The sequence below is a fragment of the Hemicordylus capensis genome, chromosome 5 (genome assembly GCF_027244095.1).
Source record: "Hemicordylus capensis ecotype Gifberg chromosome 5, rHemCap1.1.pri, whole genome shotgun sequence".
Taxonomy (NCBI): domain Eukaryota; kingdom Metazoa; phylum Chordata; class Lepidosauria; order Squamata; family Cordylidae; genus Hemicordylus; species Hemicordylus capensis.
In genome coordinates, this window is record NC_069661.1 from 210637147 (window position 1) to 210659275 (window position 22129).

At 47.3% G+C, this 22129-nt stretch overlaps 1 protein-coding gene across 1 annotated transcript; it reads right to left on the minus strand.

Annotated features, from left to right (window-relative positions):
• Positions 1 to 3583: 3583 nt before the first annotated feature.
• On the minus strand, positions 3584 to 21918 carry HEBP1 (heme binding protein 1). The gene is made up of 4 exons (XM_053257501.1): positions 21722 to 21918; positions 12739 to 12877; positions 11828 to 12008; positions 3584 to 9031 (listed from the first exon to the last, which is right to left on the minus strand). The coding sequence occupies exons 1-4, from the start codon at positions 21797 to 21799 to the stop codon at positions 8839 to 8841; spliced, it is 591 nt and encodes a 196-aa protein (XP_053113476.1). The 5' UTR covers positions 21800 to 21918; the 3' UTR covers positions 3584 to 8838.
• Between the last annotated feature and the right edge of the window lie 211 nt (positions 21919 to 22129).

A 22129-nucleotide genomic window follows, 5' to 3' on the forward strand; every position in this document is an offset into this window, starting at 1 on the left:
CAATTGCACCTCCAGCCTGTCCAGTGTGAACAAGTGCTATTAAACCTTTTCAGAGCTCCTGTGACTTTAAATTAAACACTTTCTCTTTGCAGCCCACTGTATCACTTCCTGTTCTTCCTGGTTAGGAGATCAGTGGTGGTGACTGCCCTTCAAAAAGCCTCTCAGAGTGGAAGGCTTTAATAACTGGTGAATAAGCTCCATTTCCCAACATGGCAATTTTGGAATAAGTACAATCTAAATTCTTGAGGGCAGCGCTCCGTGTGCCGCAATGTGTCTCCAATGCCACAATGCGCCTGGAGACAGGCCTGATCAAGACGGAGGCTAGGATATGGGCGACTACTCTCTGTTATTGGCTTAGATTATCCTCTCGCCCAATTGGTCTTACATCTCCCTTTTCTTTGATTTTATTGTTCTTAATGCCTTTTATAATTTTTGCTTTTATTGCTTTTTGTAATTTTTAAACGGTTTTATTAATATTTTAGGGCCTCCAATTGATCATTTTCTCAGTTTTTAAAATCCTTTATAATAATAGAAATAGTATTAGTCGCTTCTTATCCTTTAAAAAGCTTTTTAACCCTTTTAGTATTAACACATATATGTGATTATTTTATCTATTTTATAAACATAATCATTCTTAGTTTTGGACTTTTTATGAATTTTATGATTTGCAATCCGTAATTACTATCAGTCCCTTTAACACTAATCTATGAAATTTTATGCTGGTCTCTGATCATAATAAAGGTTGATTGATTGATTGATTGATAAGATAAAATATTTTTCCCCTTTTCTTAACAGTGTTGAAAAGGAAGCAATAAAACAGGTAGGGATGTGCATTGAACCGCTGGGGGGCAGCTCGAGGGTGGATACCTTTAAGGGTGGGGGAGGATTAAAGGCTCCAAAATTACCTAGGTGCACCTCTGCATTTTCCCCACCGGCACAGCACTTTAAAAGGGTCCATCAGGGCAGCAGCGTACCTCCCTGCCGCCCCATTGCCTCGTCGAACCGGAAGTGCCTGACGTACTTCCACGTATGGCATATGCACATCAGACATGTGCATGAGCGAGTGCGACATGTGCACATGCACCTGATGTGTACATGCACATAAGGTACTTCTGGTCACTTCCGGTCCGACGAGGGGTGCCTAGGGGTGGGGGCAAGGGGGGCGGGGCGTAGCTATAATTGAGCGAAAGGGTTCAAAGAACACGGGCCCCCAGCTCCTGAGGGCCCTCCAGCTCCACCCCTCCCTATTTTCTTCATTGTCTCCCTCACTCTAGGGGGCCACCAGAGAGAGGGATGAACACGGTCCCCCTCTCCCCTAGCTACGCCCCTGGAGGGGGGCAACCCCTTTATTAACTGCTGGTCTGGGAAACTGCACACAAAGACTGTACCCGGCGGCCCATGACTCCAAAAACGTTGTGAAACACTGGTCTGACTCTATAGGGAGTGCATTCCGCAGACCAGGAGTGACTACAGAGAATGCCTGCTCCTGAGTCGCCGCCAGACGAGCTGGTGGCATCTGGAGACAGACCTCTCTTGATTACCTTAATGTGTGGTGGAGATCATGCAGAAGAAGACACTCTCCCAGGTAACTCAGTCCTAAACTGTTTAGGTCTTTAAAGGTAGTGACCAGCACTTGCCTGGAAACGTATTGGCAGCCGATGCAGTTATTTTAAGACAGACATAATATGGTCTGAGAAACCCCGGAGAACAATCTAGCCGCTGCATTTTGGACATTTCCGAACTACATACAAAGGCAGCCCCATGTAGAACACATTGAAGTAGTCAAGCCTAGAGGTTACCAGAGAGTGCACCACAGTTCTGAGATCATTGTCTTCAAGTAGTGATGTGCCCAGACCAATCCGGAGGCCATTCTACAGGCCTCCGGACCACATGGGGTGGTTTGGTTCGGAAGGATTGGGGTGGGGGGTTCCATTAAGGGCGGGGGAGAGTTTACTTACCCCTCCCGCGCTTTCCCAACTCCGGCGCCATATTTACTGTAGAAATCGGGCAGCAGGATACCTCCCTGCTGCCCCTTTCCCTGCTTGGCTGCAGGGAGGGGGGGGGCAGACTTTTGCAGAGCTACCTAGGAGCAGCAGAGCAGGCTTTTGCGGGGCAGGCAGAAGAAGCAGCGCGCGGTGTGTGCATGTGGGGTGGGTTTTGTGTGGGTACGTAGAGAGAGCTTCTTCCTCCTTGCAACAGCTCTCCAAAGTGCTTTGGCCGCCTCCCCTCCTCCGGCCCCCAATCCTGCCACCAAGGCATTGTGACTACTCCTTCTCCTCCTGCGCACCTTCTCCCGACAGGAGATCTCTTGGCACTCACACGGAGTTCAGCGAGAGATCTCTTGTCAGGGGAAGGCGCGCAGGAGGAGAAGGAGTGGTCGCAATGCCTTGGTGGAGGGATTGGGGGCCGGAGGAGGGAAGGCGGCCAAAGCACTTTGGAGAGCCGTTGCAAGGAGGAAGAAGCTCTCTCTGAGCGCCCACACACAAACACACCCCATGTGCACTCACCGCGCGCTGCTTCTTCTGCCTGCCCCGCAAAAGCCTGCTCTGCTGCTCCTAGGTAGCTCTGCAAAAGTCTCTCCCCCCCCCCCATCTTCCCTGCAGACAAGCAGGGAAAGGGGCAGCAGGGAGGTATCCTGCCGCCCGATTTCTACAGTAAATACGGCGCCGGAGTTGGGAAAGCGCGGGAGGGGTAAGTAAACTCTCCTCCGCCCTTAATGGAACCCCCCACCCCAGTGCCGGACCACAGCTCCGCGGTTCCGTGCACACCCCTATCTTCAAGGAACAGATGCTGCTGTCATATATCAACTGCAGTTGATAGAAAACTCTCCTGGCCACAGCCTCAACATGAGAAAGCAGAGTGAGGCCTGGGTCCAGAAGCACTCCCAAGCTACGTACCTGTTCCTTCGGGGGGTGGGGGGTGGGGAGTGCAACCCCATCCAGAACAGGAAGATCTATCACATCCCTCTAAGTATGACGCCCTAGTTAGAGGTTGTTGATTTTTACCCACAATAGGTAAAACAGCAGAGCACTAAGGAATGAGCACACACTCCAGTTACAGAGTAGGTAGCAGAGGATGGTTTGGATATTGCAGCTATTTAGAGAAAACACATGGAGATCCTTGTATGACTAAACACTAAATATTTATTGGTTAAATACAGATAGGAAAGACCTATATCTAATCTAAAGGACTACATAATGGATAGATAAGGAGAGAGAGAGAGATGTTTCCATCTGCTCTCTAGGAGGAAAGGAAGGATTGTGACTCAGGACAGCAAGTGCTGCAGAGTCAGTTCAGGGGTCATAGAGTAGGGACAGATAGGGAGACCCTTACTCACTTTCTCCACTCCCAATGCCCCTAGTGGTCATTAGGACAGTTGGTACAAAAGGTCAATGCACTGGAAGTTCATCTCCAACAGCCCTACCATGAGTACCGCCATCTAGTTTGGATTCCGTTTCATCCTATGCCTAGTCTCTGAACTCTGTCTTTCAAAAAAATAATAATATCAAAACTCAGTAGTGTGGTGAATAAAAGGGGCAGGTAGGCATGAGGTGGGACTAAAATAACAGAGACACCAGTAAAATGGTTTTAAAAAATAACAGGTTTTACTAGAATAGTAGGTTACAAAAATGCAAAAACACACAATACAGGAACAAATGATGTAAAGTTCAGTTGGTAAGAGTACAGAGTTCAAAATACAAAACAAACAACCTTGCTATCCTTCTCTCCCAAGGCCTAGCAAGTTATGGTAGGACCAGCTCCCTCTCCGCTACCTTCCCTAGTGGTTTCAGCCTGACCCAACCCTGCTGGTGTTCCAGCCTTCTGGCACATGCACTCACTCACACTCATACAGAGCTCTTCTCCCACAACCCTCCTCCTCTTGGTTGCTCAAGCCTCCCTTTTATCCCATTTCAAAGGGATACATTTACCAATCAGGGAGTTTCTTCACTCAGAACCTTCTGTCTCTGCCTGGAGACAACCAATCACAACACATTGTAACTTTCCCTCCAAAACTCTGCAGCTGACATCTTTTACCTCAGGACTTTTGCCTTTTACTTTGGCTGTTAGAGGTTGCTCCCTTTTAACCCCTGCAGATCCTGGAAGGGACACAGAACAAACTGAAGAAAAACAAACCATAAAATATAATGGGAAAGAGGCATTCCTCCACGAGGAGGAACAAATGAGAGAAAAAGAAGCAGAAGACAAAGAGGCTGTTCACACAACATGGTTGCCCGGGTTACCCCAGGTAGCTTGTGTCGCCTGGAGCTCTGGGAGCAGAGGGCTCCCTGCTGCTCCAGACCGTAACAGCCCCACTTTTTAACGAGGTTTAACAGTTGTTTTTAACCAGGTGTTTAGCAGGGTTAGTCTGGGCCAGGGTTTCTTAACCTTGGGCCCCCAGATGTTGGACTACAACTCCCATCATCCTCAGCCACAAAGGCCATGTCTGGGGATGATAGGAGTTGTAGTCCAACATCTAGGGGCCCGAGGTTAAAAAAAAACCTGGTCTGGATGATTGCCATTGAGTTAAGAGATGTCCCCCCTGACCCACTGCCATTTCTGGCAGAAAGTTGGTGGGGGGAGGAACGACCGCACTCAGCGCAGCAGCTGTTCTAAGCAGAGCAGCCGCTGTGCTCTTGGAATAGAACATCCTGGGATGCAGGAGGGGGAAGTCTTTTCACTCCCAGCTCTAGCCGTTGCCACATCACTGCTTGTGTGGGCTTGTGTTGTGGCAGGGCAGAGGGCTGCACATCTGCTGGGCTCCTGCCTTCCCTGCAGCCCTTGGTAGTGGCAGCTGAAGGTCTGACCTTAGGTGTACGACCTTAGTGTGTGGCTTCCATGAGTCATCAGACTAATAGCTTGGATCCTTTAGATTAGGGTGGGCCTGCTCAACTTCAGCCATCCTGCAGATGTTGGCCTACAACTCCCATAATCCCTGGCTATTGGCTACTGTGGCTGGGGATTATGTGAGTTATAGTAAAACAACAACAACAACAACACCGGGGGGGGGGCTAAATTTATTAGGGGGTCCCAGCCTCAAGTCCCAGATGATGATGGACTACAACTCCTATCATCCCCAGCCACAATGGTCAAGGGCCATATTTTTCATCATGCACAGAACATTGTTCTTCTGGACTCATATGCCTGGGAAGCTGGGCAAGTCCTCTCTGTCACTTACAGCAGGCTCGTACTGTTGAGCTGTTCAAGACATTTTCCCTGGGCTGACTGTGACATCAGTAATCTGCCCTGATGTGACCCAGCAGTTCTCCGCTCTGAACCCATTAGCCGCAATTGCTGGGAAACAGAGGCTCTTACCGCTGCAAAAGCAGCTATTGTATGGGCTGTGCTGTGGAAATGGAGGTTATGCTAGGGTCATGGGTGCCTACTGCACAGCGCCAGGTGCCATACCATATCACTATCATGCCAGGTGCACCCCGGGTCCTTACTGTGCCTTTTTGCACTTTTTTGAACATCCTGCAATTTTCGACTGCTTGCCTCACCGTCCTCCTTTTTCTGGAGCTTGTGCATTCCTTCCCTTCAGCACTCAAACTGCACAAGATACAATCTGAAAATGTCATTTCCCCAGAGCAAGGTTAGCCCACTCCCTTCCATTACACAGATATGAAGAAATGACTTCTTGAGACTCACACTGGTAATGCACTAAACCCTTGATCCTCTGAGCAAAGGACAATGTCTGTAAACACCCAGGAACATAGGAAGCTGCCTTATGCCAAGTCAGACCATTCGTCTATTGAGCTCAGTATTGCCTACCCTGACTGGCAGCAGCTTTCCAAAGTTTCAGACAGGAGTTCTTCCCAGCCTTACCTGAAGATGCTGCCAGGGATCGACTTTCTGTGTGGAAATCAGATGCTCTGCTATGGAGCTACGGATGTGCCTGATGAACATATGAAGCTGCCTACTGAGTCAGGCCCTTGGTCCATCTAGCTCAGTATTGTCTACACTGACTGGCAGTGGCTCTTCCAAGGTTTCAGGCAGAAGACTCTCCCAGCCCTACTTGGGTGCTTTCCAGACTAGACCCTACAACTAGACCCTACAACGGGGTCAGGACGTATCTCGGAAGTGTGCTTCCACACTTCCGGCGTTGTGACACTGCAGTACCTATGCGGACAGCAGGGACTGCATAGTCCCTGCTGAGAGTTCACATCTCCCATGCCTTGTTTCGAATTTAATCACTGCGATATAGAGCTAGGACGTCGTATGTCAGGCGTAAGAAAGTTGCTGTTTTTTCAGGTTGTTAGTTTCCGCGAGACTGCTTCCCCTGCTGTTTACGTTTCGAATGCGACTTACCTGAATGGAGGCATTTTGATGCGGATGAGCAGCTAGTCTGGAAAGCGCCCTGGAGATGTCAGAGAGGGAACCTGGGACCTTCTGCATGCAAGCAGATGCTGACCCATAGCTGATGGGGAGAGGCTACTAGGGCCCACTCTCTTAATTTTTTCTTTCTTTCCCCTACCCAATGTTTTACAAATAATTTTAAAATAACTGAATTTTGCTTGAATGTTGTCTTAAAAGGGCAGGGTAGGCTGCCCCCTTACTTGTTTTGGCACCTCCTCCACCCACAAAAAAATTAAAATGTTTAATTTTAATTAAACTAATTTAATTAAATTAATTTTGGCTGTAGGCTTGAGCAGATGCTCTTCCACTGAGCTACAGTCCCAACCCCTACGGGGGACTATCTTCCAGCCCTCGCATATAGTCGCTCATCCAAATACAAACCAGGGTGCACAACAGCTGCTTAGCAAAGGGGACATTCTAGGCTTGCTACCAGAAGTCTGGCTCTCCTCCCCTGTAGAGAGCGCTACCATGCCCCAAATGCCAAGTGAGTCTTCCCTAGTTTAGTGCAGCAAAACTGCTTGGCCAGCTCCCCACTACTGCGGCGGGTGATGGGAAAGGGGCCTGTTGCCAATGTGGCAGCTTCTGCTCATTTCCATGCCACCAACTCCGAACCAAGTTTCAGCTTAAAGGACTGGGCTGTAAAAGCTGGCTCCAGTGTAAGACCGGCAGGTTAGGCAGCTTGTGGACTGCACTGTCGGTCTATCAGCAGCTATTTTAGCACCGCATCTGAGATCGGCCGGCGGGAAGGACTTGGACTACGCACAGAAATTCTCTCCCATTTCAGGTGCTTGCAACAGGTTGGCAGTGCCTCCAGGAATGCCCATCTGTTAACAGATGCCAATTTTGCTGGCTTGTAAGTACAGCTGGCGTGTTATTCCTCTGGGCAGCCTTGGGAGAGCTCTGACATTGTAAGGCCACAAGTAGAGGGATGATCAGAATATATTACACAAGGATTATGGCTTTTTCCAGGTTATTGATGCAGCAGCTGTTGCTTAAACACTGCAATAAGGGTGACTGGTGGAATGTGGGCAGTGTTGGTTAGCTTGAGCAGACACGTTGCCCTCCAACTGGGAGGGAAAGAAAAAATTGGTCCAGCCTTTGGTAATCTGGCTATTCGCTTTCTCAGGTGCCATAGCAAACTGATGTTTTTTTTTTTTTAAGTTTACCCAATGCATTTCAAACATACTGCTCCTTATCAGCAGCTCGTTCACACAATGGCCATGAGAGTAGAAGGAGTGCCCGGCCAGGATAGGAGAGCTGTGTGTGCTCCCATTCAGTGGCTGCGTGCGCTCAAACATCAAGGTAGGAGGGAGGGAGTATGATTGTGTGGGAGGCAGGAGCTGTGTCAGATAGTTTTTTGTCCACCTTTGGTAAAATGCTAGAGTAGGGTGGGTAGGGTGCACTCATCTGACCCAGCTTCTGCCCCACACACGGTCAAGCGCCCTGCCTCCTAGCTTGATGTTTGGGTACTCGTGATAGACAACCGGGAGTGCGCACACCTGCTCTCCGGTCCTGGCTGGGCACTCCTCCTACCCTATTGGTGGTTGTGTGAATGAGCCCTAAGTATTTTACTTCTGCCACTCCATTTATTGAACAAGGCTGTCTGTATCTTTTCTTCAGACACCTCAAGCAGCAAAAGGCAATGCGCCACCCTGGCTTCCCCCGCACCTCATCCTGGGCTGGAGCAAGCACTCACACTACCTGTGTCACACCTCAATGGCCCACACCATGCCTCCTTTCTCCCTCCCAGCTTCTCTGGTCAGGTTTTATGCCAGGAGAAGAGAGGGAGGGAGGGAGGGAGAGAGCTCACACTGGCTACTCTTCTTTGCTGAGCCAGCACCAGTTCTATCTCTCCCACTGTGTCCTCTTCAAGCGCCAAACTTGTCCAGAGACAAAGCTGACAGGTTTGGTGCTGGAGAAAAAAAGACAGCAGGGCAAAGAGAGAGAAAGAGAGAGAGGGTGGTGGTGCTGGCGGCGGCTTACTGATGCAGTGAAGAACAGGAGAAGCCAGCATGTGAAGGTGCCACAGCTAGATGCATGCACCACACTGTCTCATGCAGTATGCAAACAGTAAGCAGTGGCAGCATGCCCCAAAAGGTGATACTGGAAAGGCGGAGAGGGGTGATGTGTGGGCTAGTGAGACAGGAGGGAGCAGGGCTGGTGTGTGTGTGTGTGTGTGTGTGTGTGTGTGTGTGTGTGTGTGTGTGATCCAAAAGACTGGTGGCAGCTGTGTAGATGAGGTGGGGTGACGCCTGGGGTCAGGATGGGCAGGCTGCCTGCTCTTACCACCTCACGGTGCACTTGCCACCTGAGGCAGTTGCCTCACATGGCTTCACGATAGAGCCATCCTCGTAAGGAATGTACATGAAAGAAATGAAGAAAAACTCCTCCTGACAAAGAGAAATATGCTCAAAATTCATGGTGTCAGCCTAGACAGATTTATCAGTTTCTACAGTACCTATCTTCCTCCATCCCCCACCCTGCTCAAGAATTGGTGCTGCTCTCTTGAGTTTTCAACAGCCAAACCTCATTGCGCCGCCCATAGGGTTTCATGGGGGGATCATAACCACTGCAAAAATAGACGTCTTTCTGATAGGCTGCCTCGCTCCCCAAGGCAGAACTCAGCTTGGCTGCATAATTCACATAATCAGCTTCCTTGGCATAACCTCCAAATTGCCTATGAAGAAGGAAAAGACATTGGAAGGTCATGAGTGGACTGATCCCAGAGAGTAATAGTATAAGAGAATCTGAGAAATGTGTTTTCATTAGATCAGCTGCTGGTGATAAATACCTCCTTCATATTGACTGACATCCAGAGCAGCCTGTCGGTAGCCCACATGGGAACTACACTGGCATGACCCAGAGCTTTTCCAGCATTCAGTCAGCTGCACAGACTCATGCACTGCGTGGGTGGGGGGCAGAATCAAATTTTGACAATTTGCTCTGGCCCTGAATCACCCAAAACCATGTCCCTGAGGGCCGTGCAACCCTCAGGACGTGTTTTCTGGTGACACAGGGCACTTCCAGAGCCAGATGTCAAAATTAACTCTCTTTTGCTATGTGCAGAGTCCCAGCACAGCTAGGAAAGCTTTCTCTTGTGCAGGTGTGCCTTCAAGGCATGCTACAGGTAGGCTGCTCTGGTGTCAGTCACTATGCATCCAAAAGGAAATGTCTATCCATTCCTTTGGTTACCACTTTTCACTAACACCATCAGATCAGTCAAACATCTCTAACCCATTCCTGATCATGGGAAAGGAAACAGTGAAAAGAGATTTGTGGGGCTTGTATAAAAGAGGATCAGCTCCTATTTACCCATGTGTCAGTCATGGTTAGAATCAATATGTGTATTTAGTGGCAATTTTCGGAAATGTCAGTCACGGCAACTTCATCTACCATAGCAGCATAAAGAGTTGTTATGGTTAAGACAACTGCCTCAAAGGGAACATTTGCTGTAAAGGCCTAATGTGACATTTCATGTCAGACATTCAGGGTGAACAACGGAGGCCAGTGCTTCATATTCACTTCAGTGTGCCCATATAATTAAAGTTGATTCTCAGCCTTCTCTTCGGCAAAAAGAGACATTCTTTTTCAAGTATGGCCCTTGACAGTGATGCACGAGGATGTATAATGGAATCCAATGTTGCTTTTGTTTTTAAAAATCCTCATTTCTCAAAGCTTTGCATGTAACATGTAATTAGCTCTTGAAATTTTGCCCTTTCAATTATTTTTTGCATAGGAGAACATGTTGCTTCTCTGGAGATTTTCTTTTGGGATTCCAAAGAGAGAGCAGTCTTATTCACACACTGGTGTGGTTCACACAATTGTTTGAATCTAGGTTTAATGTGGGTTACCAACATTAATGTGATTGTGTGAGCTCAATCACACAAATATTGGTGGTTTATGGCAAGAGATGCATCTAAGATTCCTGCCTGGGTGTGGGTTCACACAATCATGCTATTGTGAGTAACCCACATTAAAACTAGATTTGAACCATTGAGCTAGGCCATTATGATGTACATGTGTACAGCTATCTGCACAGATAGGAAGTGTACTGCGGTACATGTGCTGAACGTCATGTGTGAATGACTATAAATGCATATAGATCTGTATGTGCATACTTTACACAGATTGTAGATGTGTTGGACATAATGTGTGAATGGGACTAGGCACACTAGACATGCTCAGAAATACAGATGTGCTTGGAACGGGATTTGTGATTGCCAATTGGTACTGAGCTTGGAACACTCGAAACATCCCGTTTTGAGTTGGAACGTTCTGAGCTCGGAACATTCTGCACATCCCTATTCAGAACCACTCCATTATTACCTCATGTGTTCCAGAGCTCAGCTGGACCCAAGGCTGATTGAGACTGATTATTGTTTATTGACTGGGTGCCATTGATCCGGATTATAATGATTAATTTGTATTGTGCCTTCAGTGTATGTGATAGTTTGTAGGGTATGCACGAAACCGGTTTGCCTGGTTCGGTTTGAGTCCAAATTGGACTTGAACAGAACTAAGCATGTTTGGTTTTGTGCCACCGAACAGCGTCCCCCGCCCCAGCTCAGCTTGAATTTGAGCTGGTTTGGGGGTTCTAATGGTTTTTTTTTTTTTTTTAATAAAAGTTGGGAGCTCTGACCATGCAAATGGCCAGGGTGAATGTGCAGCAGCCTCCAAAATGGCCATTGCCACCGGGGAAAGGGCCCAAACAGCCTGAAAATGTGCCCAAATTACCCTTAGAGGACCACGGGAGGCTGGCGGGGGCGGGAAAGAGACTGCGGAGACCTCTCCGTGACCACGCCAGGACTTCTGGAGGCCACCAGACCCGTAGGTGAGTGATTCTAATTTACTTATCAATTAACGTTGGAACTGCTGAACCGGCCCCGAGCTGGACCAGTTTGATGGTGAACTGGTTTGGCCTTGAGCCGGTTTGCACATCCCTAGTAGTCTGCAGAGTTACATATGCAAACAAACCCAAACAAACCTGCAAACAACTATGCTAACCATTATGTTTGCCCTGATGTACAGAGAAAGCTATCTGGTTTTTCAAGGATGCTACAGTTGCTGAACAATTAAAACAAAAGCTATTTGTCATGCTAAAAAATAAACAGGAAGCATCTTTACATGGTGAAGTAGGGCTCCTTGTTGTCCCATAAATAGTCAAGCACTCCACAGCTGTCCTACAGATAACTCTGAAGTAGTCAACAGAGAGTTGAAGTTGAGGCAGAACTAGGGGTGCAGCTCCCCACTAAGCATTTGAGTTCCCGCCTGCCAAACCTAATAGCCCATGCTTCCTCCCCGACTGCCCCTGAAGTGTCTTTTATCCCCTTTAAGTGAGGAATTGCTCCTCAAGTGTTCCCTCTGTCCACAGCCCTCAGAGGAATTATGACCTCAGGCAGCTGTCACCAGTCAGAAAGGGACAGCTGATGACGGCTGCTAGTAATCTCTCACCCTTTACAGCTGGAAAACCTACATGGAATAAACAGTCATTTCTTCTCTCTGTTCAATCTGGATGCTCTCATCACTTGGTGAGGGAGGACTGGCCTGGAACTGGCTCGGAATGCGAAGTAAGACCTTCACCTTGTGCTGCAAGGAGCCACCTTCCTCTGGAAATACAGTGGAACACACTGGAGCCATCATCCCCATCCCAGCTCCTAGAAGAGGAACACAGATCACAGCCTCCATTTGACTGAGACATAAAATGGCACATCACTACAGTGGATTAGGGCTACAGTGGACTAGGTCTTTGGCTATTGTGGTTGGAGATGATGGGAGATGTAGTTCAGCAACATTTGAAGACTGGAGGTTTGGGAACCCCTGGATTAGGGTCATCCCCATCCCCCCTACTGTTGGGAATTCTCTCTGGTAAGAGATACACTTCTAATATAGCAGAGTGCACAGAGGCAAAACACTGCCTAAGCATGCCTGTATGCGGAGAGTAAAAGAAACTTGGAGCCAGTTCATAGTTTCAAATCAATATAAGGAGTCTTTATTAGTGAACCACATTCTAGATAGTAAAGTGGAGAGAGAGGATCTCTAATTTAGCTAGCTAGCTGGATGCAGATGGATTCTGCATCTCTGTACACATGGTGCAGGGAGAGAGGAGCATGCATGTTGCAAGGGAGAAGGAAGAGGAAGAGGAATTGGCAGGCAGGCAGGATGTCCCTAAGAATAGCAATCTACATACCAAAGGGATAATGTCAGAGCAGTAGAGAAGGGATGACCAATGTCTTGACCTCTCTAGCCCTCTGACTCACTAGTCTGTCACCCTCTGCCACTGAGACATGAGACAGTGCAAAGTCCTTCACTTCCAACACCTACAAGTGCTGCAAAGGCACAATTAAGCAGCTGGGAGGAAAATCAAGAAATATTAATGTCACTAACCCTGATCATTGCTTCCTCCCACGTATTTGAGGAGCTTTAGGACTGCTTCACGTAAGCCCTCATCAAATGGCTTCCCAGTGAGCTCGACAGTAGCAAATTTTCCGGCTTCGTATGTCCTTTCCTCATAGGCCACCTCATCCTGGGAAGAGAACCATTAGAGAGAACCTGAGAGATGCAACCATGATATATCTCCGTAAGGGCAAGGAGATCCCAGCAGCAAGCAGAGCACTTGCTAGACCAGCTGTCCCCAAAGTTTGGTTGTAGTCTCCAGAATGTGGCTTTGGAGAAGATACCACATTCAGTTCTGCACATTACACTTCAGTCTGCATGTAGCATCCATCATTCAGTGAAGAGAAAATACTTATCTTCATGTACATAATACCAGTCAAGCAGCAATAAAATTCAACTCCATTTTCTTTATTTGCAGATGCCTTCTGAGATAATAGATCTCCATTTGCATGCTAATTTTTATGCCAGAAGTGTTGCCGATTCCTGCTGGGTTTAGTGACAAAGCGCTGCAGTTATGACATCCACTACACTGTTTGGGAAAGAGCGACTACTAGTACTGCAGAATATCACCCACTATGGGGATGGCATTAATCCATTTAGCCATGGGGCCATGGCTTAGCAGAAGGAGAGGAGAGCTGGTCTTGTGGTAGCAAGCATGACTTGTCCCCATTGCTAAGCAGGGTCTGCCCTGGTTATGCATATGAATGGGAGACTTAATGTGTGAGCAGCACTGCAAGATATTCCCCTCAGGGGATGAAGCCGCTCTGGGAAGAGCAGAAGGTTTCAAGTTCCCTCCCTGGCTTCTCCAAGATAGGGCTGAGAGAGATTCCTGCCTGCAACCTTGGAGAAGCCGCTGCCAGTCTGTGAAGACAATACTGAGCTAGATAGACCAATGGTCTGACTCAGTATATGGCAGTTTCCTATGTTCCTATGTTCCACATGCTGTGTATGCAGAAGGCCCCAAGTTCAATCCCTGGCATCTCCAGGTAGGGCAGGGGGAAATCCCTGTCAGAAATCCTGGAGAGCTGCTGCCACTGAGTCAGTGTAGATAATATTGACTTAGACCAGGGCTGCACAACATGTGGCCTGTGGTCACGTTTTTATTGTTCTATGGCGGAGTGAGTGGGCAGGCAGCAGGAACGGGGACAAGGCAGTACGCTACGGTGGGGGCGCTGCCTCCCCACACCACCCACCTTGCCTCCCGAGCCCCTCTGTTTCTGTCAGGCTTGGGAGCTTCCTGGGAATGAGGCTGCGCATGTGCCTGGATGGAGACACAGCCCTCATTCCCAGCAGGCTCCCGGCCCCAACAGAGGCACAGGGCCTCGGGAGCCAGGGCAAGCCGTGGCGGGAGGTGACGTGCAGCAGCGCCCCCACCCCTGCAGCAGCACACGCTCGCTACCTCACCATTGCTCCTGTGGTTGCCCGCCCACCTGTCCTGCTTCCATCGGGCCCAGGAAGTGGGTGGGAGCAGTGGTGGCCTTTGCCTCCACACACCAAGTACTGGTTGGGCTTGGCCCACTGGGACACGGGGAATTGTACGCCCCTGACCCAGAGGGACCAATGGTCAATGGGAGAAGGCAGCTTCCCATGTTATGCAGTCAGCAAATCCCCATTACTGGGAGGTGAGTGGGGGGGGGGGACCGGAACAATTAGCTCTGTCACATGGCCCCAATGCACTCTGTGGACGCACCTCCAGCTCTCTCCACATGCAGTGCTTGCCTTTGTAGAAAAGTGCTGAATATAACAAAAGCAAGGGGTGTCACTCCGGAGCTGCGTGGGGGGGGAGGTCAGTGGCCAGCTCACATCCCCCCAGTATATAGGTACAGGGTGCCCAGTTGCAGGATGCCTAAAGAGGGCTCAAGGCACTCCTTTAACTATAAATACAGAAGAGAAAAATGACTAGTCTGTTTGCAAGACCAACAAGAAAATTTTATTTTGCACTTATATCCCGCTCTTCCTCTGAGGAGCTCAGAGTGGTATATGTGGTTATTTTTATCCTCACAAGAACCCTGTGAGGTAGGTTAGGCTGAGAGATATATGACTGGCCCAGAGTCACCTAGAGAGTTTCATGGCTGAACAGGAATTCGAACTCGGGTCTTCCCAGCCCTAGTCCAACACTCTAACCACTATGCTATGCTGGCTCTGTACCAGTAATCCAACTTCCTTACCACCAGTGGCACCATGTGACTTTAAGCTTTGAAGCCCACATGTTCTGCATCCATAGAGGACAGAAGGGCTGCACCCTTGCAAGGAAGCTGTGGAGTAGCTGCGGAGAGGGCTTCTTCTGCAGCTGAGTGTGCAGAGAGGAAAGGATCTATTTTAGCTGCTCTTTCCTCCTAATAGCAATAGCACTTACATTTATATACCACTCTATAGCTGGAAGCTCTCTAAGCGATTTACAATGATTTAGCATATTGCCCCCAACATTCTGGGTACTCATTTTACCGACCTCGGAAGGATGGAAGGCTGAGTCAACCTTGAGCCCCTGGTCAGGATCGAACTTGTAACCTTCTGGTTACAGGGCGGCAGTTTTACCACTGCGCCACCAGGGGCTCCTAAAGGCATAGGAACATAAGAAGCTGCCTTATACCAAATCAGGCCCTTGGTCCATCTAGCTCAGTATTGTCTACACTGACTGGCAGTGGGTCTCCAAGGTTTGAGGCTGGAGTTTCTCCCAGCCCTATCTGGAGGCTTTGCAGACAGCAGGCTTTACCGTGGGTTTACTGCAAGGCTTTACTGCGAGATCACGGCATAATGGATATTCTGATGCAAAAAGAGGATTTTTTTTACTGCAGACCTATGTTGGGCTAGGTTCCAATATGGAGGGGGAAACTTGGAGCGTGTGTGAAGTGCTCTCTGAAATATTGCACAGACTTTGGGGTAAGTCTGGCCATTATGTGAACACACACCCATCCTCCCAAAGTAAAGCCATGGTAAAGATGTTCTATGAAAAAGCTCCTAGACATGCCAGGGATTAATCCTGGGACCTTCTGCTCTACCACTGAGTTATGGCCCCATCCCCTAATGCAGTGGTTCCCAAACTGGGAGCCTCCGGATGTTGCTGAACTACAGCTCCCATCATCCCCAGCCACAATAAATTGTAGCTGGGGCTGATGGGAGTTGTAGTTCAGTAACATCTGGAGGCTCCCAGTTTGGGAACCACTGCCTAATGGGAACATCTTACAGCACTCGCATGTAGTCACCCATCCAAATGCAAACCAAGGCAAACCCTGCTTCACAAAGGGAACAATTCATTCTTGCTACCACAAGACCAGCTCTCTTTTTGGCTTCCAGAAATATGTCCTTGAGGGTTGCATAATGCATAAAGGAAAGGCATAAAGAAAAGCCCGAGCTACTTCATATCTTTGGAATAAAAGCAGAGACTCGGTTCTAAAGAGATTAAGGCAAGTCATGGTTGGTATATATAGTTGTATAAATGTGTGGCTTTTAAAACATGTCCAGAATTCTTCTTGGTTGTAAGTTTATATTTGCTTTTATTGTGTAAATGTAACGTGGAAGACACTCCACTATTGATTAGCCTGCTACCAGCTGCTCTAAGCACGCTGTCACCTTTCCAATAAATGTGGCTGGGGTGGTGGTAGTAGATAAACATATTCTCTAGGCTGGGCCTCCTGAGATGTGTCCCTGGGAGAAACTGGAGGTCTGATAAGCTACTGAGAACATACTGGAGAGGAAAAACACACGCTGCAGAAGCTATGCTGCTTTGGGCAACAGGTTATTTGGAATGACACATAATTTATGGGAACAAATATGCTCTCTCTGGTGATTTGATTAAGTGGTGTGTTAGGATGTAGGTTTCAAAATATACAGAGAAACTGAAGTCAGGGAGGCAGTGTGCTGTACTGGATAGCATGTTAGATTTGTATGCAGGAAACCCAGCTTCATATGAAAACTAGGCAAACCCCAAAAGGTCCAGCCAGTCCAGTATCTTGTCTGCCACAGTGGCCAACCAAATGCCTTTGGGATGCCCATAAGAAGAATACATAGGGAAACAACCTTCTCCCACTGTTGCTTCTCAGCAACTGATATTCAGAGGTATACTGCCACTGAACACAGAGGTTCCACATAGTCATGATTAAGAGCGCCGATACTGGAGACAGAAGGATTAACTCCAATATTAGAGTCCCAGCTGAGAAACAAGTGCCTGGAGAGAGAGATTGTGAGGAGGAGAGGGGCTACCCCTCCATACCCACATGCCCCTCTTGCTTTCGTAACGAGACCCTCAATTTCTACACAATTGGAGAAGTTCTGCATTTAAAAAACAGATAGAACTGCTACCACTGCATCTAGTTTAGCCATATATCTCAAAACTTTCCTTCACAGGGCTGCTGTGGAGCTAAAACAATACCCCAAACTGCTGGGAGGAAGGGTGGGGTACATGTGCAATGCATAAGAGGCAGATAAGAATCCTATCTAGGCATTATGTTGTACATGCATACAGATATCTGTGCACATGTACATGTTTTGTGTAAATGACTGTAGCTGTGTTCATTTCAAAAGTGAATCTGGGTGCAGCCCCCCTGAAATGCAGAATACAGCTGCATTTGTGTGCTACAGCAGGCCTTGACAAATTTGCTTTGGATCTAGAAGCCAGCCCAAAGTTTTAGAAGCACCCGCAACAAAAAAATAAATAAATGGAGACTTGACAAAATTACTGGACTTAGTGACTGACATTGGGGGTGGGGGAGAAATGGGCTTCTCTTTATCCCCTTTACAAGTAACAAATTTAGAACAGAAACCGGGTATCTGGGACAAATAAATATTTTATTAAACAACTCAGCTTCTGAATATCCTAGTCTAGGCACCACAGTTAAACTTCTAGGCACTGTGGTTCCGTGGCGCCTGGGATTTGTCAAGCCCTGTATACTACAGTACACGTGTTGAAAATAATGGAATTTAGCAATGAAAAGGGGCACTTTTTGTTGTGCAGATGTGTGATTTGGGGTGGCTCAAGGGTTATATATGTCTATGGGACATTACTGGATTGGAGGAGGTGACTTTGGCCATGTCCTGGGGAAAAGCAAAGCGTTTGATCAGACATGATGCTAGAGTCTCTTATATGAGAGAGTTTCCTGGTCATGTAGGTGTACGAATTGGGGTGGTCCAAGGCTTTTTGGGAGGTGAGACTCCCTATTCCTTCTATATAAGTGTTGCCTATGGGCATCTTATATCAGTACATTTTGCACAAAAATGCTTTGAGCCAGGCTGAACACTTACGCATCTCAGAGGATAGATAAAAAATATATGATTTTTAAAAAATAAATTAAAAAATCAGATTTTTAAAATTTAAATCAAATTTATTTTGTCTTAAATCAGATTGTAATTTTTTTCAAATAACAAAAAAGAGAACCTAGATCAAAGATATCATCCTGAATATTAATCATGACTTCTAATTATATTACATGAACATGTTAACAACAGTATATAGGGGTGAATACGAATACAACGAATATTTATATACAGTTTTTCAGCAAAAGTTCCCAAAGCAGTTTACATAGATATAAAAATTAATAAATAAATTAATAATTTTTTTTTTAAAAAGCCTCCCTGTCCCCAAAGGGCTCACAATCTAAAAAAGAAACACAAGATAGACACCAGCAACAGCCACAGGAGGGATGCTGTGTTGGGGATAGATAGGGCCGTCAGTCTGATCAATCATATTCTGCAGGTGGTGTACATGAAGGGCACGCGCACACACACACAATCAAGCCCTCCTCTCTCTAAAAGAACTGGTTTTGAAAGAACTGCACTGGCTGCCGATATGTTTCTGGGTGAAATACAAAGTGCTGTTTATTACCTAAAAAGCCCTTAACGGCTTGGGTCCAGGCTATTTAAGAGAGCACATCCTTTGTCATGAACCTTTTACAATCTTCTGGAGAGGTCCGGTTATGGTTGCCACCAGCTCGTCCGGCGGCGACTCTGGACCAGGCTTTATCTATGGCTGCCCCAGGGCTTTGGATGTGCTCCCTGCTGAAATAAGAGCATCTCTTTCTCTGTTTGTTTTCAGGAAGACCCTCAAGTCTCTCCTGTTCTTGCAATATTTTAATTAGAATTAATTTTAATAATTTGTTTTATATTGTTTTTATTGTGTTTTATGTATTTTAATTTGTGATTTTAATATTAAAAATTTTGCACCGCCTGAAGATGTACGTATCAGATATGATACATATCAAATAATAAAAGTAAGATGACAAAGGCGGCCAATGAATTAATAGAGGATTTGGGGAATGGAGCAGATCTGAGCAAGGAGGAGTCTGAATATAAATATCCATACAAGGGATAGGGGAGGGGAACAGAAAGTGAAACCAAAAGTGAACATATTCATGCCATCCTGAGGAAAAATTTTTGAAGTGTATGCTCCATTGCAGAAGGGAAACACCGATCATGGCAGCAGGCTGTAAAAGAGGTCCCATTTGGGAATATTTTAACGAAGTTGCTATACCTGTGAGTAATTCAGGCATGTGTGCAAAATGCAAACAGTGCAACCAAGAAATGCAAGGCCTGGTTGCTTGAATGAAACAGCACTAAAAAAATGAAACCTACATCTATCTCTGAATATGTATTAAGGTCATATTAGACAACAACAATGTACTTTTACTAGAAAATTATGATTAAATAGAATCTTCCAGACTAGTGATTTAAATCATTAAAATTGAGTCCTCCTGTGAAGAGATTTAAATTGTGATTTAAATCAAATCAACCCTGTTCTCATAAAAGATAGTTCACTGGTGATGGAAGTATATTGCAACCCAGAGTTTATTTTGGTTGGCAATAGCATGAAAACTTAATTCCATATTCAGGCTGCTAGATAAATAAATAAAATAAATGAAAATGATTCCCTGCCCAAAAGGACTCAGAATCTAAAAAGAAACATAAGGTTTCTTTTTTTTAGATTCATAACTAGCAACAACTACAGGAGAGATGCTCTGCTGGGACTGGATAGGGGATGTTGCTCTCCCCTTGCTAAATATAAGAGAATTACCATTTTAACAGGGGCCTCTTTGCTCAGTTAAGAACATAAGAACAGCCCTGCTGGATCAGGCCCAAGGCCCATCTAGTCCAGCATCCTGTTTCGCACAGTGGTCCACCAGATGCCACAGCCACAGGCAGGAGTTGAGGCGGGCATGCCCTCTCTCCCGCTGTTACTCCCCTGCAACTAGTACTCAGAGGCATCCTGCCTTTGAGGCTAGAGGTGGTCCACAGCCCTCCGACTAGATAAGTTAGCAGGAGTTCTCTCTCTCAGAGTGGACAAATGACATTCTGTCATATGTTGCTGCTTTTTAAAAAGCAAGGAGGGGCACTATTCAGATATTATGTTATGCTATATGTGCATATAGATATCCATACACATAAAAGTCCCTGGGCAGTTCACAATGTATATTGTTAACCGCCCAGGGACTTTTTGTATAGGGTGATATATAATTGCACTAACTAACTAAATAACTAAATAAAAATGTACACGTACTTGTGGGAATGACTATGCACATGTTCACTAAAAGTGAACCTGAGTACAGGCCCCCTCAAATGCAGGGTACAGCTAGGAAATGAACTACTGTACATGCATGGAACATAGCACCTGAATAACTTTATGTGTGCATAGATCTTTCAGAGCTGGTATGTGCAGTGAACATAATGCACAAGTGGGGCTTCTGTGCAATTTACATCTGCATAAAAAAGAGCTGCGGCTTATTCCACTGCTGTATCTCCGTGGTGGGAAACCTCCACCTGCTGATTTCAGCGGTTAAGAAGTCAACAATGCCAATACTAGTACTGGCTGCATGTGCGGTGGCCTCTTGGAAAACAGTTAGTGGTCAGGCACAAATATCAAGGATCTCTCAATGAAACTGATGTTGAACTCTGGATACAGCTTATTAGAGTAGAGAAGGTTTCTCCCTTTCAAGCAGAACTGGCCTAAGCCATTATGCTGCTACACTGCAGGTCTTCTTGGGAGAAGGAACTGAAGCCGAGTGGTACAGCACATACATACTTTGTGTGCATAAAGTCCCAGCTTCAAGCCCTGATATCTCCAGGCTGGACCGGGCAGGGCAAAACTATTCATCTCAAGCCCTGAGCACTGCTGCCAGTCAGCGTATAGACAATACTGAGCTAGATGGACCAACAGTCTGACTCAGAATAAGGCAATTTCACTTACAGAGCGATGGCCTAGTCTGAGATTGTATTTGTCACATTTATATCCTGCTTTTCTTCCATGTCCAAGTTCAGGATGGCATATGTGGGGTCACACGTCAGCCTGTCCAGCAAGGCTGTTCAGCAAGGAGGATGGAGCCAAGAGTCCCACTTGTCTTTGCTGCTGGCTACTGCCTAGAATTGTAGGCAGTAGTGCCACCTACTGGCGCAGCAGGGAAGTGACTTGACTAGCAAGCCAAAGACTGCAGGTTCGAATCCCTGCTGGTATAATATTTCCCCAGACACTTATAACGGGCAGCAGTGATACAGGAAGATGCTGAAAGGCATCATCTCACACTGCGCAGGAGGAGGCAATGGGAAACCCCTCCTGTATTCCACCAAAGACAACCACAGGGCTCTGTGGTCGCCAGGCATCGCCACCGACTCGACGGCACACTTTACCTTTAGCTTCAGGAAGGCAAACACTGCGAATATACCCTGCTGCACCTCCACAGCCTCATTGCACAGAACTGTGATTAGGAAATGCTGACACTCCTCAAACTATCGCCCGCACACACTGTCCCACACTGGAGTCCCGGCCGGGGTTAAAGCGCGAGGGAGCGGCAGGCTTTATAACAGCCCTTGCAACAAAAACCGCCCCCTCCCTCAAGGGGTTGGACTAGGATCTCCAAGGCTCCTTGCCACTCCTGCCATTCCGTGATTTTGGATCCTTCCTCAGAGTCCCACTTCCCCTTCCCTTGCAGGAGGTGGTGGCCAGCCATCTCCCCCCGCTCTGGCCCCACACAGCCCCCTGCCTTCCTCCTACCTTCTGCCCCTTGCTCAGGACTCGGCAGGGCCAAACCTCCGCCGTCCCAAAAAGGGAGTTTCTGATCATTCCAAACATGCCGCACGATTAGAAGCACTCGGATCCGCCCCGCCGCGGCCGTTCCCTTCCAGCGGCGCTCCACTAGTTCCGCGTACGGAGATCGGTAGGTCCACCCCCGCTCAGTTGTGGAGCTGCTCCGATCTCCGACGTGGGAGGGACGGGAAGCGGGCTGGGAGGGAGTGGTCCGCAGCTGGATAAGCAGATCTCGCCCAGGGATTGAGCAGCACTGCCCTCGGCTGTGTGTTGTTGCCGAAGAAAGAAGGTAGGTGTGGGGTAATGAATGAGAAAGAAAGGTTGCCAACGTTTGAGATCGAGAGCTGGCCCTGCTCGACTGTCTAGTTTTACTAC